The 16431-nt window shown below is 44.6% G+C and overlaps 2 protein-coding genes across 2 annotated transcripts in view; one reads left to right on the forward strand and one right to left on the reverse strand.

Annotated features, from left to right (window-relative positions):
- The window catches only part of TULP4 (TUB like protein 4), a 290551-nt gene extending 275999 nt beyond the window's left edge, over nucleotides 1–14552 (reverse strand). The window contains exon 1 of the mRNA XM_033234932.1: nucleotides 14393–14552. The gene's annotated coding sequence lies outside the window, so the exon portion shown is untranslated. The remainder of the gene's footprint in view (nucleotides 1–14392) is intronic.
- On the forward strand, nucleotides 7890–8870 carry LOC117097229 (signal recognition particle subunit SRP72-like). The gene has a single exon (XM_033234936.1). The coding sequence runs from the start codon at nucleotides 8110–8112 to the stop codon at nucleotides 8668–8670; it is 561 nt and encodes a 186-aa protein (XP_033090827.1). The 5' UTR covers nucleotides 7890–8109; the 3' UTR covers nucleotides 8671–8870.
- Nucleotides 14553–16431: the final 1879 nt, after the last annotated feature.

Here is a 16431-nt window from a genome sequence, read left to right on the forward strand (position 1 = left end):
GTGAACCCGGGAGGCGGAGCTTGCAGTGAGCTGAGATCTGGCCACAGCACTCCAGCTTGGGCGGCAGAGCGAGACTCCGTCTCAAAAAAAAAAAAAAAAAAGAGTTATTATGTATTAACCCCAAGCATTTCAAATATTAGATTATTTATTTCATTATTCAGGCAACAGAAAATTAACTCAAAAAAGTAGTTTTTACATATGAAACATAAGACTGAGTTTCTCATTTCATGGGAAAATATGACAAGAATAAAAATGGAAAAGGCTCAAATTACTTGTAAAGCCTGGAAAAGGTGACCTCAGTGTCAACCACATTCATCTTACGGGTTTCTCCTACGCCCCAACCTCTTTTTTGAGACAGGGTGTCACTCTGTCACCCAGCCTTGATCTCCCTGGGCTCAAGTGATCCTCCCACCTAGCTGGGACCACAGGCACATGCCACCATACCTGGCTAATTTTTTAATTATTTGTGGAGATGAAGTAGGTCTAGCTATGTTGCCCAAGATGGTCTCCAACTCCTGGGTTCCAGCAATCCTTCCACCTAAGCCTCCCAACATGCTGGAATTACACATCTGAGCCACCACGCCTGAGCAACCCAACCTCTTTAAACCTCTTTCTCTCAGATACATTAAATCCAAGCATCACTGTTTATTTATTTATTTATTTATTTATTTTGGAGACTAGGTCTCGCTCTGTCACCTAGGCTGGAGTGCAGTGGTGCAATCATGGGTCACTGCAGCCTCGACCTCCCCAGACTCACGTGATCATCCCACCTCAGGCCTCCGAGTAGCGGGGACACAGGTGCACCGACATGCCTGGCTAATTTTTTCATCATCTGTAAAGACCAGGCCTGGCTCTGTTGTCCAGGCTGGTCTCCAACTCCTGGATTCAAATGATCCTCCCAACTCAGTCTCCCAAAATGCTGGGATTACAGGCATGAGCCACCATGCACGGCCAGGCATCACATTTAATATTGCATTCTCTAATCTGACTGTTAACATACAGTTAAATTTTCTGATTATTTAACAACTCTAAACAGTAACTCTGCTGAAAATGTCAGCTTTGGATGATGGGTTTTGTGGGCACAGCATAAGCCTAACTTCTTATGATGTAGGTCTTGATATTCTAACCACTGGAGCTGAATTTGTGCCTCTGGTTTTGGGCTAAGAGGGTCATCTGAAGCTTAAGAAACTGATTACATGTAAAGATAATCCTGTATATTTTCTCAGCCTCTAGTGACATCACTGCTGATCAACTGTTCATGAATATTAAAACTGCCCCAGCACTAACAGCTCAGTGTGTTGTCTGAGGATCTCTGACACTACCATTTTGCCATAGCTGTTGCTAACAATGATGTGTATTTCCCCGTGGAGGTAAACACACTCTTAATAGCCAAAGATAGTGGAAAGGCACAGTTGCAGGGGAGAATAACATGGTCCTCTAAGAGTTTTCTACACAAAACTCTTGCTTCCCTAACTGGGACTGAAAATTATTCACACACACAAATCAGAGGTATAACTGACTCAAGAAGTTTAAACTAATCTTCCTTTTGTCTTTGACAAGAAACTAATAAAAGAAACATCCAGTAGGATGAAAAAATTCTGAACCCAGTGACAACAGTCTATAACATTTAAGTAGAATTCAAACTTGCTGAGCAACAGTTTTGGAAAGCAGATACAAATGAGTCTTCAGAATGTAGTGTCCCAACTAGTAACCAGCTGGATCAACAGTTGAAATATACAAATGAAAGCTATAAGACTTCATAGCTTTCTTTCATAAAAATATTTTAAAATCTTTCATAAAAATCTTTCATAAACCATGATTGACGTAAAGGATCAACTTCTTGGACTTAACCAGACATTAATAGATTAGACACTACAGGCACTTTATCCCAGGGGATCTAACATGCCCATTACAAACTGGGATACATGTTAAAACTACAAAAGGAAGAAACATTAGAAATAATGGTAATCCTTTCCCATCCATTACAGTCTAAATTGAGCCTTTAATTTTTAAAAAGTGAGAAATCAGTATCTTACATTATAGTGTGTATCTTTTGCAAAGCTCTCTCAAATCCATTTTGACTCTAATTGTGTTTCTGATTAAAATTAACAGTGAGAAAGATGTTCAAATAAATCTGTATCTTCTGCACAGCACCTCTGCATACCTACAGAATAATTTCCTACACTCTATAACCTAGCACATCATTACTGTTGGAGCTTTCCATAAACACTACATCTCAATTCTATCCTTAAAATACTCTTCCTCTCACATGTGAGTATCCTTGACACCACGTAAGTATAGAGACTGTTATTTCTACTTACATTAGAAAAAATATCTGATTCTAAATTAGCCACATTTAAAAGGAAAAAGGGCGTAATTTCTTAAATCCATGAATTCAAAATTCTAATTTTCACCAATTATTTTCTACGAAAGCAAGAAACCAAGTAGAGCTGGCTCACTGGTATAGATCCTAACATGTTAAAGAGATGGTTAAAGGGAAAAGAAAGCACATATTTATCAGAGTTTGCAGTGATTTTATGGAGATGTGGTGATTAACGTTTCTGAGCAAAGAATGTATTTAAATTTTTTTTTTTTGAGACGGAGTCTCACTCTGTTGCCTATGCTGGAATGCAGTGGTGTGATCTCGGTTCACTGCCAACTCTGCCTCCTGGGTTCACGCCATTCTCCTGCCTCAGCCTCTCGAGTAGCTGGGACTACAGACACCTGCCACCATGCCCGGCTAATTTTTTGTATTTTTAGTAGAGACAGGGTTTCACCGTGTCAGCCAGGATGATCTCAATCTCCTGACCTTGTGATCCACCCGCCTTGGCCTCCCAAAGTGCTGGGATTACAGGCAAGAGCCACCCAGAATGTATTTAATTTTAGCTAAATAGGTAGTGAGCATCTATCTCCTTGTCTTCCTGGCAAGTCTTCCCCTTTCTTTGGTTAAAATAACCTCAACTCTCCTTGTAAGTCCGTCCACATTCTATATGGTCTTTATGGAAATGTCAATTGAGAGCAATAAACACACACACACACACACCACACACACACACACACCCCTAAGGGGTAGGCAAATTACCCAAGGTCAATCATATGCTCAGTCCAGGAAATTTGAATCTTATGACAGGAGAATTAAAGCAGTTGGTGCGGTCTTTGAGACCATGATGACCTAAATAAACATCTATCAGGTGGTTTCTGAAGCTCCTCTGAGTTCAGCCTTCAAAGCCTAGTTGTTCAGCATCTTCTGTGCCTATATGTTTCTAACTGCTGTGCCTATGTTTATGGAACCCATCTTTTTCACTCAATAATATATTATGGGTATCTTTCCAGATTGGTTACTATAAATGCACGTCATCACTTTCAACGGCTGCATGCAAGGAAGATAATATAATCTATTTAAATCATTCCTGGCCGGGCGCGGTGGCTCAAGCCTGTAATCCTGGCACTTTGGGAGGCCGAGACGGGCGGATCACAAGGTCAGGAGATCGAGACCATCCTGGCTAACACAGTGAAACCCCGTCTCTACTAAAAAAAAAAATACAAAAAACTAGCCGGGCGAGATGGCGGGCGCCTGTAGTCCCAGCTACTCAGGAGGCTGAGGCAGGGGAATGGCGTGAACCCAGGAGGTGGAGCTTGCAGTGAGCTGAGATCCGGCCACTGCACTCCAACCCGGGCGACAGAGCAAGACTCCGTGTCAAAAAAAAAAAAAAAATCATTCCTTATCTAAGGTTATTTGCTGTTCTTTACTATGCACACATATCTGTTCTAACATTTCCTATTATTTCTTCAGGATAAATTCCCACTAAATGTGGACTTCCTGGGTAGAAGGCTATGCACACTTTGCATTGTGATACATAACAGCAGCTATCTGGAATGAGTGCATCAATGTTTATTTAGGCTGAGAGGACATACCTCCCTTCATCTGCACCAGCACCGAGAATTACCATCATCCTTATCATTCGCATTCCACAACAGGAGATGCCCAAATAATAAGATTACCAAGAGAAGGAACAGCAGAAGTCATCATAACGTGATACCATATATTCAACTTTACCAAATCACTTCAAATCCATAAAGGCCTAAACTGGGTCTAGGCCGGGTGCGGTAGCTCACACCTGTAACCCCAACACTTCAGGAGGCCAAGGCAGGAGGATCCCTTGAGCCCAGGAGTTCAAGACCAGCCTGAGCAACATAGTGAGACTTCATCTCTACAAAAAGAAAAAACAAATTTAATTGACCAGGTGTGGTGATATATGCCTATAGTCCCAGTTACTCAGAAGGCTAAAAGAGGAGGATTGCTGGAACCTAAGAGGCCATGCTGCAGTAAGCATGATTGCACTACTGCACTCCAGCCTGGGTGACAAAGTGAGACCCTGTCTCCAAAAAAATAAAAAAATTCTGTCTAAATTATATTGCCAACATAATCATTAAAAAATACTGTCTTAGTCTGCTCAGGCTGCCATAAAGCCATAGACTGAGTGGCTTAAACAACAGAAATTTATTTTATGTTTATTTTACGGGTTTTTTAATTATCATTATTTGAACAAAAAATAAACAAATAGAGACAAAGTCTCACTATGTTGCCCAGGCTGGTCTGAAACTCCTGTGCTCAAGTGATCCTCTCACCTCAGCCTCCCGAAGTGCTAGGACTACAGGCATGAGTCACCATGCCCAGCCACAACAGAAATCTATTTATTGAAGTTCTGGAGGCTAAAAGTCTAAGATCAAGGTACCAGCAAGGTAGGTTTCATTCTGAGGCTTTTTCTCATGGCTTATAGGCAGCTGCCATCCTGCTGTGTGCTCACATGGGGAGAGAAAAAGCAAACATTCTGATGTCTCTTCTTCTAAGGACACTAACCCCATATGAGGGCCCCCACACTCATGACTTCATCTAACCTTAATTACCTCCTACAGACCCCACTTCCAAATACCATCACACTGGGACTTAGGGCTTCAACATATGAAGGGGGGTGGCAGGGCTCAAATACTCAGTCCATAACAAATGGTATCTACTTTTGCTCTGAATTGTATTTATTTAATGACTAGTAAAACTGAACATTTTGTTTATTGCACATTTTTTTTTTCTTTTAAAAGTGGTCTGCTCTGATTCCATGTCTGAAACAGAAAGTATACAGGATGAACCTGAAACATCTCATCATACCATAAAGCAAGGAAGTTCTGAGATTACTAGAGATACGTCAGAAGGACTCAGGGGCCAACCTAAATAAGCCTCCACTGCCCAAAGAGGGGGCAATTTGAGCATCAAAAGGACAGTAACTGCAATGGACTGAAACACACCACATATGCTAAAATAGGTGTTCATAATGTTATGCAAAAAAATTAAAAACCCTCATCCACCACCACCAGAGGATGCTAAGGGGCCAAATCATAACTTTCAAAACTGGTAAATCAAGGGAAATAATCAGACACTTTTCATACCCTTTCTATACTCTCTATACCTCAAGGTAACCAAATAATTGACAAAGGAGAATTTCTACACACACACACATACACAAATATATATTTCAGCTAATAACTAAATGATAGGATGTAACCATATTGTAATCCCTCCTGAACTCATGGACCAAGTTAACATTCAAGAATGGTTGCTAATTCACAAAAAGAAAGAAATCAGACTTCCTGATGAAAATAATCCTACCCTCACAAAAAAATAAAATTGGATTCTTTTGATTAAAGCTCTACAATGAACTACCAATGTATTGGAAACATAAGAAATAAAAGAGCATGGCCGGGCGCGGTGGCTCAAGCCTGTAATCCCAGCACTTTGGGAGGCCGAGACGGGTGGATCACGAGGTCAGGAGATCGAGACCATCCTGGCTAACCCGGTGAAACCCCATCTCTAGTAAAAAATACAAAAAACGAGCCGGGCGAGGTGGCGGGCACCTGTAGTCCCAGCTACTCGGGAGGCTGAGGCAGGAGAATGGCGTAAACCCAGGAGGCGGAGCTTGTAGTGAGCTGAGATCTGGCTGAGATCGCCCACTCCAGCCTGGGCGACAGAGCGAGACGCAGTCTCAAAAAAAAAAAAAAAAAAGAAAGAAAAGAACGTATTTTACATTACAAGGACGCAAAGAGTAAAATTCAATTTCTTCAATAAAAACTTGCAAAGAAAAAAAAAAGATAGAGAGCCTATAGGTTAAAAGAGATTTTAAACCATCCAATTGCAATGTATGGACCTTATTTGGATCTTAATTCAAACAATCATACATATATAAATATATATGACATGATGTAAACACACAGACACGTACACGCCCACACACACACACAAATATATACTGCAGTCAAGGAGTATTGATTGGATATTTGATGATACTAAGAAAAAACATTTTAAGGTAAGATAATAGTATTGTAAGTATTTTAAGGGGTCTTCTCCTTTTAGAGACATATACTAAAATATTTACAGACAAAATTATCTCTAAATTTGTCTCTACTAAAAACAGCAAAAAAATTAGCCGAGTGTTGTGGCGGGCACCTGTAATCCCAGCTACTTGGGAAGCTGAGGCAAAGAGAATTGCTTGAACCCGGGAGGTGGAGGTTGCAGTGAGCCGAGATCGTGCCACTGCACTCCAGCCTGGGTGACAGTGAGCAGCGGGGTGGAGTTTCAGTGCTTGCACTTTGGAGTGAAGCGAACCGGTAAGGCCAGAACGGCAACTTCATGAGCGCTCTCAAGACTGTCAATAAGATACTGCAGATCAACAAAGATGATGTAACTGGCATGCACTGTAAAGTGGTATGCCTTATCCAGACTGGAAGTTTCAAGGAAGCCCTGAATGTCATCAATACTTGCACCAAACTGTTAGCCAATAACTCTCTCCTTTGAAAAGGTGTATTGCAAGTACAGGTGAATTGAGAATGCCTTGAAGACAATAGAAAGTGCCAACCAGCAGACAGAAAAACTGAAGGAGCTTTATGGACAAGTGTTATACCGTTTGGAATGCTATGATGAATATTTAGCAGCATAAATAGATCTCGTCTGAAACTCCCACGATGATTATGATGAGGAGAGGAAAACAAACCCTTCAGCATTTGCTGCAGCTCAAAGCAATTGGGAAAAAGTGGCTCCAGAGAGCCTGGGCTTCCAAGAAGGCACACATGAGCTGTGCTACAACACTGCATGCGCACTGATCCACAGCCAGCTGAACCAGGCCATGAAAATCCTACAAAAAGCTGAAGGTCTTTGCCACCATTCATTATCAGAAGGCACTGATGGGACTGAGGAAGACCCACAGGCAGGACTGGCCATCATTCACGGTCAGATGGCCTATATCCTGCAGCTTCAGGGTCGAACAGAGGAGGCTTTGCAACTTTACAATCAAATAATAAAACTAAAACCAACCGATGTGGGGTGACTAACTGTAATTGCAAATAACATCATTACCATTAACAAGGACCAAAATGTCTTTGACTCCAAGAAGAAAGTGAAATTAACCAATGCGGAAAGAGTAGAGTTTAAGCTTTCCAAGAAACAACTACAAGCTATAGAATTTAACAAAGCTGGCTGGGCGCAGTGGCTCATGCCTGTAACCCCGGCACTTTGGGAGGCAGAGGCAGGCGGATCACAAGGTCAGGAGTTCGAGACCAGCCTGGCCAATATGGCGAAACCCCGTCTCTACTAAAAATACAAAAATTAGCCGGGCATGGTGGCGCATGCCTGTAGTCCCGGCTACTAGGGAGGCTGAGGCAGAAGAATCGCTTGAACCGGGGAGGTAAAGGTTGCAGTGAGCCGAGGTCACACCACTGCACTCCAGCTTGGGTGATAGAGCGAGACACCGCCTCCAAAAAAAAAAAAGAAAAGAAAAGAATTTAACAAGGCATTACTTGCTATGTACACAAACCAGGCCAAACAATGCCTCAAAATATCCGCCTATTTACAGTCCCACAGTCCCGAGTATCTCTAACCTGTGTTAATCCAAGCCGCCCAGCTCTGTGTGAAAAGCAGCACACAAAAGCAATAGAGTTGCTTCAGGAATTTTCAGATCAGCATCAAGAAAATGCAGTTGAAATTAAGCTGACCATGGCACAGTTGAAAATTTCTCAGGAGAATATTTCTTAGCATGTCTAATATTGAGAAGCATAGAGGAGTTAATGCAGAAACCAGGCATGGTGTCTGCATTAGCGACCATGTATAGCCACAAAGAAGATATTAATAGTACCATTGATGTCTTCACACAAGCTATCCGGTGGTATCAAAACCATCAGCTCAAATCTCCTGCTCATTTGTCCTTGATAAGAGAAGCTGCAAACTTCAAGCCCAAATATGGGCAGGAGGAGGAGGCAATTAGTGACCTAGAACAGCTATGGAAACAAAATCCAAAAGATATTCACACCCTGGCACAGCTTATTTCTGCTTACTCACTTGTAGATCCAGAGAAAGGCAAAGCTCTTAGTAAACACTTGCCATCATCAGATAGTATGTCTCTAAAAGTAGATGTTGAGGCTCTTGAAAATTCTCCTGGTACTACGTACATTTGGAAGGGTGGAAAAGTTACTAGAGATAGTCAACCAAAGGAACAAAGAAAGGGAGATTTGAAAAAGAAAAAGAAGGGAAAATTGCCTAAGAATTATGACCCAAAAGTTACCCCAGATCCAGAAAGATGGCTGCCAATGCGAGAATGTTCTTTCTATCTGGGGAAGAAGGAAAGGTAAAAAGAAGGATCAGTTGGAAAAGGGACCCAGGGAGCAACTGCAGGAGCTTCATCTGAACTGGATGCCAGTAAAACTGTGAGCAGCCCACCCACCTCCCCAGGACCTGGCAGTGCAGCAACACTATCTGCCTCTACAAGTAACATCATACCCCCAAGACAACAGAAACCTGCAGGGGCTCCAGCAACAAAAAAGAAACAGCAGGTTGGGCGCGGTGGCTCACACCTGTAATCCCAGCACTTTGGGAGGCTGAGGCAGGTGGATCACGAGGTCAGGAGATCGAGACCATCCTGGCTAACACAGTGAAACCCTGTCTCCACTAAAAATACAAAAAATTAGCGGGGTGTGGTAGCAGGCACCTGTAGTCCCAGCTACTCGGGAGACTGAGGCAGGAGAATGGCATGTACCCGGGAGGCGGAGCTTGCAGTGAGCTGAGATCTGGCCACTGCACTCCAGCCTGGGCCACAGAGCGAGACTCCGTCTCAAAAAAAAAAAAAAGGAATATAATAAAGGTAAACACAGCAAGAAGCACAGAACTTCTCCCTCTTCATCTCCATATTTTCATAAATAATTTCTTGTGTTTCAAATGGGAAACATCTTCCTCAAAGTCTGCTTAGTGAGATATGGTCTACCGGTTGCCTCATAGCTTTGTACAGATTATGAGGACTGAAAATACGCCCAGGTGTGGTGGCTCACGCCTGTAATCAATGCCAGCACTTTGGGAGGCCGAGGCAGATGGATCACGAGGTCAGGAGTTCAAGACCAATCTGGCCAACACAGTGAAACCCTGTCTCTACTAAACATACAAAAATTAGCTGGGTGTGGTGGCACATACCTGTAGTCCCAGCTACTCACGTGGCTGAGGCAGGAGAATCACTTGAACCTGGGAGGCGGAGCTTGCAGTGAGCCCAGATGGGGCCATTGCACTCCAGCCTGGGCGATGGGGCAAGACCCTATCTCAAAAAAAAAAAAAAAGAAAACAATTGGGCATTTACCCATCTTGGTATCTGTTGTATCCTTTATCTGTGTGTGCTGATTTGATCTTTTTTCAGTTTCACAAGCCTTATCTAAGGTTTTCCAGGATTTAAACAGAAACTACTACTACTATTTCAGTTAGAGTCTGAAGACACTTCTGTTCAAGTCCCACTTTAAATTATGTCTTAGGAGGCCTTAGGTGACTGAAAGTGTAATCTTCTGAGCATTCCAAAATATCTGCTAAGAAATATCATGTGATAAAGAGGGACCTTCTTAATACACTGATGTTCTTCACTTAACTAAATGAATGGCCACAAGAAAAAAAAGATTTCATGATAAAAAGTTGAAATGTTGGGAGGCCGAGACGGGCGGATCACGAGGTCAGGAGATCGAGACCATCCTGGTTAACACGGTGAAACCCCGTCTCTACTAAAAAATACAAAAACCTAGCGGGGCGAGGTGGCAGGCGCCTGTAGTCCCAGCTACACGGGAGGCTGAGGCAGGAGAATGGCGTAAACCCGGGAGGCAGAGCTTGCAGTGAGCTGAGATCCTGCCACTGCACCCCAGCCTGGGCGACAGAGCGAGACTCCGTCTCAAAAAAAAAAAAAAAAAAAAGTTGAAATGTAAAGAAAAAAAGATCTGTTCATGTCCTTAGCCCATTTTTCTAATGAACTGTTCATCTTTTTCTCATTGATTTTTATGGCTCTATATAAACTGAGATGCTTAATATATGTTGCACATATTTTTCCAGTTTGTCATTTGTCGTTTTGCTCATGCCATTCTTCACTATACAGACACTGAAAATAACATACGCTGTAAAAACTGCTGTCAAATCTTTTACTTTATAGGTTTCCATTTGGTGTTAAGCTTAGAAAGACTTTTTCCATACTGGAATTCTATTAACATTTACCTATATTTCCCTTTAAGATTTACTGAATTTTAAAGGAGTCCTATAAATGAATATATCTTTCCATTCAGCGAAATATACCACCACTGTAGCTGGAATTAAAAACCACAACATCTGCATCAGCCACAATTTCAGAAAGATGTGCTATAAATGTCATCATCCATATAGAAGGGAAGTGATAGGACCCACCAAGGATTTAACACACTTATTGGTTTTATTCCCCATGGGTCCTTATTTTAAAGAGTTGCTACGCATTAAATAATAACTAATTTGCTTTAACTCATTTAATTAAATTTGTTTTAATAAAACAAGTGTTCTATAACTTCTAGTCAGAGTTCCTGATCATTGCCTCATGGTCTTTTCACTAAGGTCAAATACAAAGTTCCTGATCATCATGAAGTACCACAGTTACTAACACTTAGTATACAAAAATCTAGAACGTTTATCAACAAAATGTGGTATATACATACAACGGAATATTATTCAGTTTTCAGAAGGATGGGAATTCGGCTGGGCGTGGTGGCTCATGCCTGTAAACCGGGCACTTCGGGAGGCCTAGCTGGGAGGACTGCTTGAGCCCAAGAGTTCAAGACCAGCCTGGGCAACATAGTGAGACCTTGTCTCTATAAACAACAGCAAGAACAAAAGGATGCAAATGCTGACACATGCTATAACATGGATGAACCCTGAGGACATCATGCTAAGTGAAATAAGCCAGTCATGAAAGGACAATTACTGTGTGATTCCACTTACATGAGGTACCTAGAGTAGTCAAATTCGTAGAGATAGAAAATAGAGGGGTGGGTTCCAAGGGATGCAGAGAGGGGAAAACAAGTAGTTTGGGTTTAACAGGTCTGGAGTTTCAGTTTGGGAATCTGAACAAAGTTCTGGACAGAAGTGATGGCTGCATGACAACGTGAATGTACTTAATGCCACTGAACCATACACTTAAAATTTGTTTTTTTTTTTTCCTTTGAGACAGAGTTTCGCTGTGTCACCCAGGCTGGAGTGCAGTGGTGCAACCTCTGCTCACTGCAACCTTACAGCAACCTCAGCCTCCCAGGTTCAAGCAATTCTTTCACCTCTGCCTCTCAGGTGGCTGGGATTACAGGTGTGTGCCACAATGACTAGTTAATTTTTGTATTTTTAGTACAGACAGGGTTTCACCATGTTGGTCAGGCTGGTCTTGAACTCCTGGCCTAAAGGGATCCACCTGCCTCAGCCTCCCAAAGTACTGGGATTATAGGCGTGAGCCACCCCACCCAACCAGGATGATAAATTTTATGGTATGCACACTTTACCACAAAAAAATCAGTATGTTAGGATTTAGAAACTAAATTAACACTATCTCAGCCAAATTTTTAAAAATTGACATTTTAATTACATATTCCATGCAGTCTCAACTACAGACAAATGTACAATTTCTGTAAGGCTTTTGGTAATATTGAAATGCTTCACAGAATCCTAAATAGAAACCCATGCAGTAACTAAATCACAGCATTGCTTAAGAGGTTGTACTCAATGTTTAAATGCGTTTTACAAATCACATTCATAGTTGAGCCACTCTATCTTCACTTTCTCCAGGAATTGTTTGTTGATGCTGTAAATGAGTAGAAGAGATGAAGAAACATTCCCACCTAGCTTAGCCATGCACATGGTAGCCACTCCACAAACCTTCCTGAATTTAGATACTGGAATCTATAGCAAAATCAAAAAGAAAACCTGGGCTTCCCACTGTCCTATAAACTATCCAGTGAGAGGGCTGAAATTTGGCCTGACCCTCCTTTCATTACTCACCATCTCAGCGTCAATGTTGGATGATTCCATTTAAAACAGGCTTCAGGTACCACACATTGCTTTATGGGTTAAAAATCTTTTTCTATTCAGAGTTTTGGTAGGTAAAAAACTGTGAATAACCAAACTAGCATTCTTAGAACTCCATATGCAAGGCTGAAAGGTAAATATGATTTAAATATGATTTATACACACAAACTTTCTAAATGAAGAGGACATTATTTTAAAATAAACAATAGTAAATGCATAAAGTTCGTATTTCTCAACCACGGGAAGCAATCATGACTTCCTAATCATCTTCCATGTATGAAAGTTCCATTGTGTTGAAAAAATTTTTCCCCATACTCCTCCCTCTAATTCAGCACTACGGACTTTAACTTTGGAAGCCAACACCTCCCCACATAATGTAAAAAACAAAACCAAAAATAAATAAACCTGCTACTTCCACAGCCCTAATATACAGCTCTTAAAATTCTTAAAGGAAATTCACATCGTCTAACAACTGTCATACAAATTAAGTACTATTCTTTCAACTGAGGAACTAAACATCAAATTTAGCTATTCACAATTTATTCATATCAGCACTTCCATGCCAGTTATCTAACAAGGACTTCACTAGAAGACAGGACACTTGTGACTCTCCCATTCAGAACGTGGCTATCACTGCACAACGTGAGATGAGTGTGCCCATGGCCTCTCTGGATTGCAGCCTGGCTATGTGCAAGGTGCCCTATCACTTGTCATCCATCACAATCTCACACTCCAGCAATCTGGCGCTGCGCAGCCCGGGGAGAACTTTCCAGGACCACGGCACCATTCCCAGCGGGTTTGTCTGCAAGAACTTCAACTGAGAAATGGAGACCCCAGACACGGAGTAAGAGGCATAAAGGAAGGGACTCACACCCACCCCTACAACGGGTTTTTATGTTCTTCAAAACCTTCGAAATAACTTCCTCTGCGCTTTTTCATAAACCTGCCTATCGCAATGACTTAATGGATACCCTTAAGGTGCTGAACTACTGTAAAACAAAAGGGGGGTGGGGGAGACCCCAAAGAGATCCAGAAGACAGTTCCTGGCGAGGAGAGTTGATTATCCCCGACGGGAAAGTCTTAAGAGACTTTCTGATGACAAGGGCAGTTCAGCAGGTAGAAGGAATAGGTCCCTAACGGACATCAACCCCGGAGAGGGCCGTGTCACCCTCACTTCCTTCCACAAAGCCAGGCCACCCTCACCTTCCCACCCCTGAAGCGGTGTCGCCACAGGAAGAAGTAGACACCTTCCAGCTAATTACCCCAAGCGGGTCAAACTTTGGAATCGGCGTCCTGCTCTGTGTTGTGGAGCGCATGGCAAAGAGGAAGGCTTGGCTGGGAGCAGAATCTCCGTGATTTGCCAGAGGAAACAGCACAGACTCCAGACAGCAGAAGCGCCGGGATTTCCATGCAGCTGCCACGACAGGTGACCGGGCCCGCTCTGCAGACACCCGGCTTGCCCGGGGGCTTCGCGAAAGGTGGGGCGGGCGGGCTGGGGAGACCGGCCGGCAGGGGAGGTGGCAGCGCGGCTGGGGAAGCCGCTCGGGCCCGACGCCGGGGAGGAAGAGGAGGAGCGCAGCCCAGTCTCCCTGGGGAAACCGTTTTCAGGGATTTTCTGTCTCCACAATTAAGAAAAAAAAAAATGGCTCCAAGCCAAACGCCTCCCGATCTCACACACACACCACACGCACCACCCCACACGCACGCCCGCCCCGCGCTCAGCTTTCGCCCCATTTTCTCACACGCGGAGACAAAAGGCTCCCACAGCCAAGCAGCGGCCACGGCCGCCGGGCCCGGGTCAGACGCCCCCTCGCGCCGCCCCCTCCCGAGACTCCCGCAGCCGCCGCCCCGACCCCTGCCCGCCGCGCTCTCCAAGCTCGTCGCGCCGACCCCGGGGCCCGCCGCAGGGGGACACACGCCCGGCGGGGCAGGGATGGCGCTCGGGCCGGCGCCCCCTCCCGCGGGACTGCGCGGCGCCCAGCCCGCCGCGGCGGCGACAGCGGCCCCGCGCCAGCTCACCTCCGGGCGGCCGTGGCGGCAGCCCCAGCGGCTCCTCCGCGCCTCTCCGCCTCCGGCAGCCCCGCGTCGTCGTCGTCGCCGCCGCCGCCGCCGCCGCCGCCTCCCCCAGCGTCTCGGCCGAGTCTCCGCCTCCCTCCACCGCCACCGCCGCCGCCGCCGGCCCGGCTGCGCGCCACGTGACCGCGCCACGTGACCCGGCGCGGCGAGCGGCGCCTCCCCGGCCGGCGCTACCGCCCCGGCCCCGGCCGCCGGCCGTTGGCGCCCCTCGGCCGCCCTCCTTCCCCGGCTCAGGGCTCGCGTCCCCCACGCCCCGCCGCGGGCCGCCGCGCCACCCGCCACCGGAGCCGCCGCCTGCCCGAGCCACCTGCTCGCACCCCAGGCGCCGCCACCCCGGGAGACCCCCACCGCGCCACGGTGCTCACGATGCCCACAGTGCCGGGCCTAGGCCTCCAGTCTCCTGGCTCGGGACGGCCTCAGCACCCGGGCACCGCGCCGCTTGCGAGCCGTCTGAACTTCGTTTGAGCCGGAAGTGGACGTCCCAGTCCCATTATGTCTTACAGGGAAAGCCGCCGGGAGCACAGAGGCGCTGGCACCACCGACCCGCGCAGCTCCCCGGGAAACGGTCACCGGAGTGGCCGCGATGGTGACATCCCAGACAGAGGATCTCTTATTCAGTTGTCTATGGAGAAAGGACCGGATAGCGTCATTTTAACTTAGAGAAGAACAATTCACAGCCTTCCCCCTCCTGTTAAATGGATGTCCTGTTAACAACGAAACTTCATACTCTCCTTTTTCCAGCTTGTGCAAAGAAATAGCATAGCTGATTGTGTGCCTCTTCACATGTGTAGTTAACAAAACAACAACAACAACAAAAAAAGCAGCATTCTTTTTTCCTTGATTTGCAGCATTAGAGGCCCCATATGGTTAGGAATAGCAGCCACTATTCCACAAGGGCTCAGCATTGTTTTCTAGTTTGCCTGTCTGCAAAAGTTTTCGAATCCGTTTCAGACTTAGGAATTCCTGATTCTGTGAATATTGTCAAAAAAAAAAATGTTGGACCGAGTTTGTTAAATTCTGAAATTCCATGCCTCGCCTCAGCCTCCCGAGTAGCTAGTGACTACAGGTACCCGTCACCGTGCCCAGCTCATGTGTGACTTTTTTTTTTTTTTTTTAAGTGTGGGAGTCTCGCTTTGTTGCCCTGCTCATCTCGGACTCTTGGCTCCAAGTGATCCTCCTGCCTCTGCCTTTCAAAGTGTTGGGATTACAGGCATAAGCCACCACACTTGGCCTAATTTTATAAATTTTGACAAATGCTACCTAGACTTTTTTTTATTTTAAAAAAGGTAAGCCAAGCGTGGCGTGTAGTCCCAGTTACTCCAGAGGCTGAGGCGGGTGGATCCCTAGAGACCAGGAGCTGGGGGCTGCAGTGAGCTATAATCATGCCTGTGGACTCCAGCCTGAGCATAGCGAAACCCGGCTCTAACAAAAGAAAATTAAATTTTAATTTAAAAGTAACTAAAACAAGAATAGTTTCCTCATGTTTGAATGCGCATAAATATAATGCACTTAACTGTGGTCCCAGCTACTCCCGGAGGCTAAGGCACCAGAATCCTTCGAACCCCGGGAGGCAGAGGTTGCAGGGAGCCGAGATTGCACCACTGCACTCCAGCCTGGGTGACAGTGAGACCTTGTCTCAAAAAGATTATATTATATATGTATAATGCATTTAATAAAAGTATTAAGATCAGCATTATTTGATGCTATTTTATAAGCACTCCGAAACTTAATTTTGAAAACTTTAATAAAACTACATTTACATCTTAAAGTACCTTAAAAGATAATCTTCATTCAATGTAATTAGTATTGCACTTCAGTTTAGTGCTCAATATTGTGTTAAATACTGTGGAGAGATAAAGGAAGAATATGGCCCTTCAAAATTTAAAATTTCTAGACAGAGTTACTTTAAAATATGTGCATAACTTTTTTTTTTTTTTTTTGAGACGGAGTCTCGCTCTGTCGCCCAGGCTGGGGTGCAGTGG

Source organism: Trachypithecus francoisi, unplaced genomic scaffold, assembly GCF_009764315.1.
Source record: "Trachypithecus francoisi isolate TF-2019V2 unplaced genomic scaffold, Tfra_2.0 Lachesis_group15, whole genome shotgun sequence".
Taxonomy (NCBI): Eukaryota; Metazoa; Chordata; class Mammalia; order Primates; family Cercopithecidae; genus Trachypithecus; species Trachypithecus francoisi.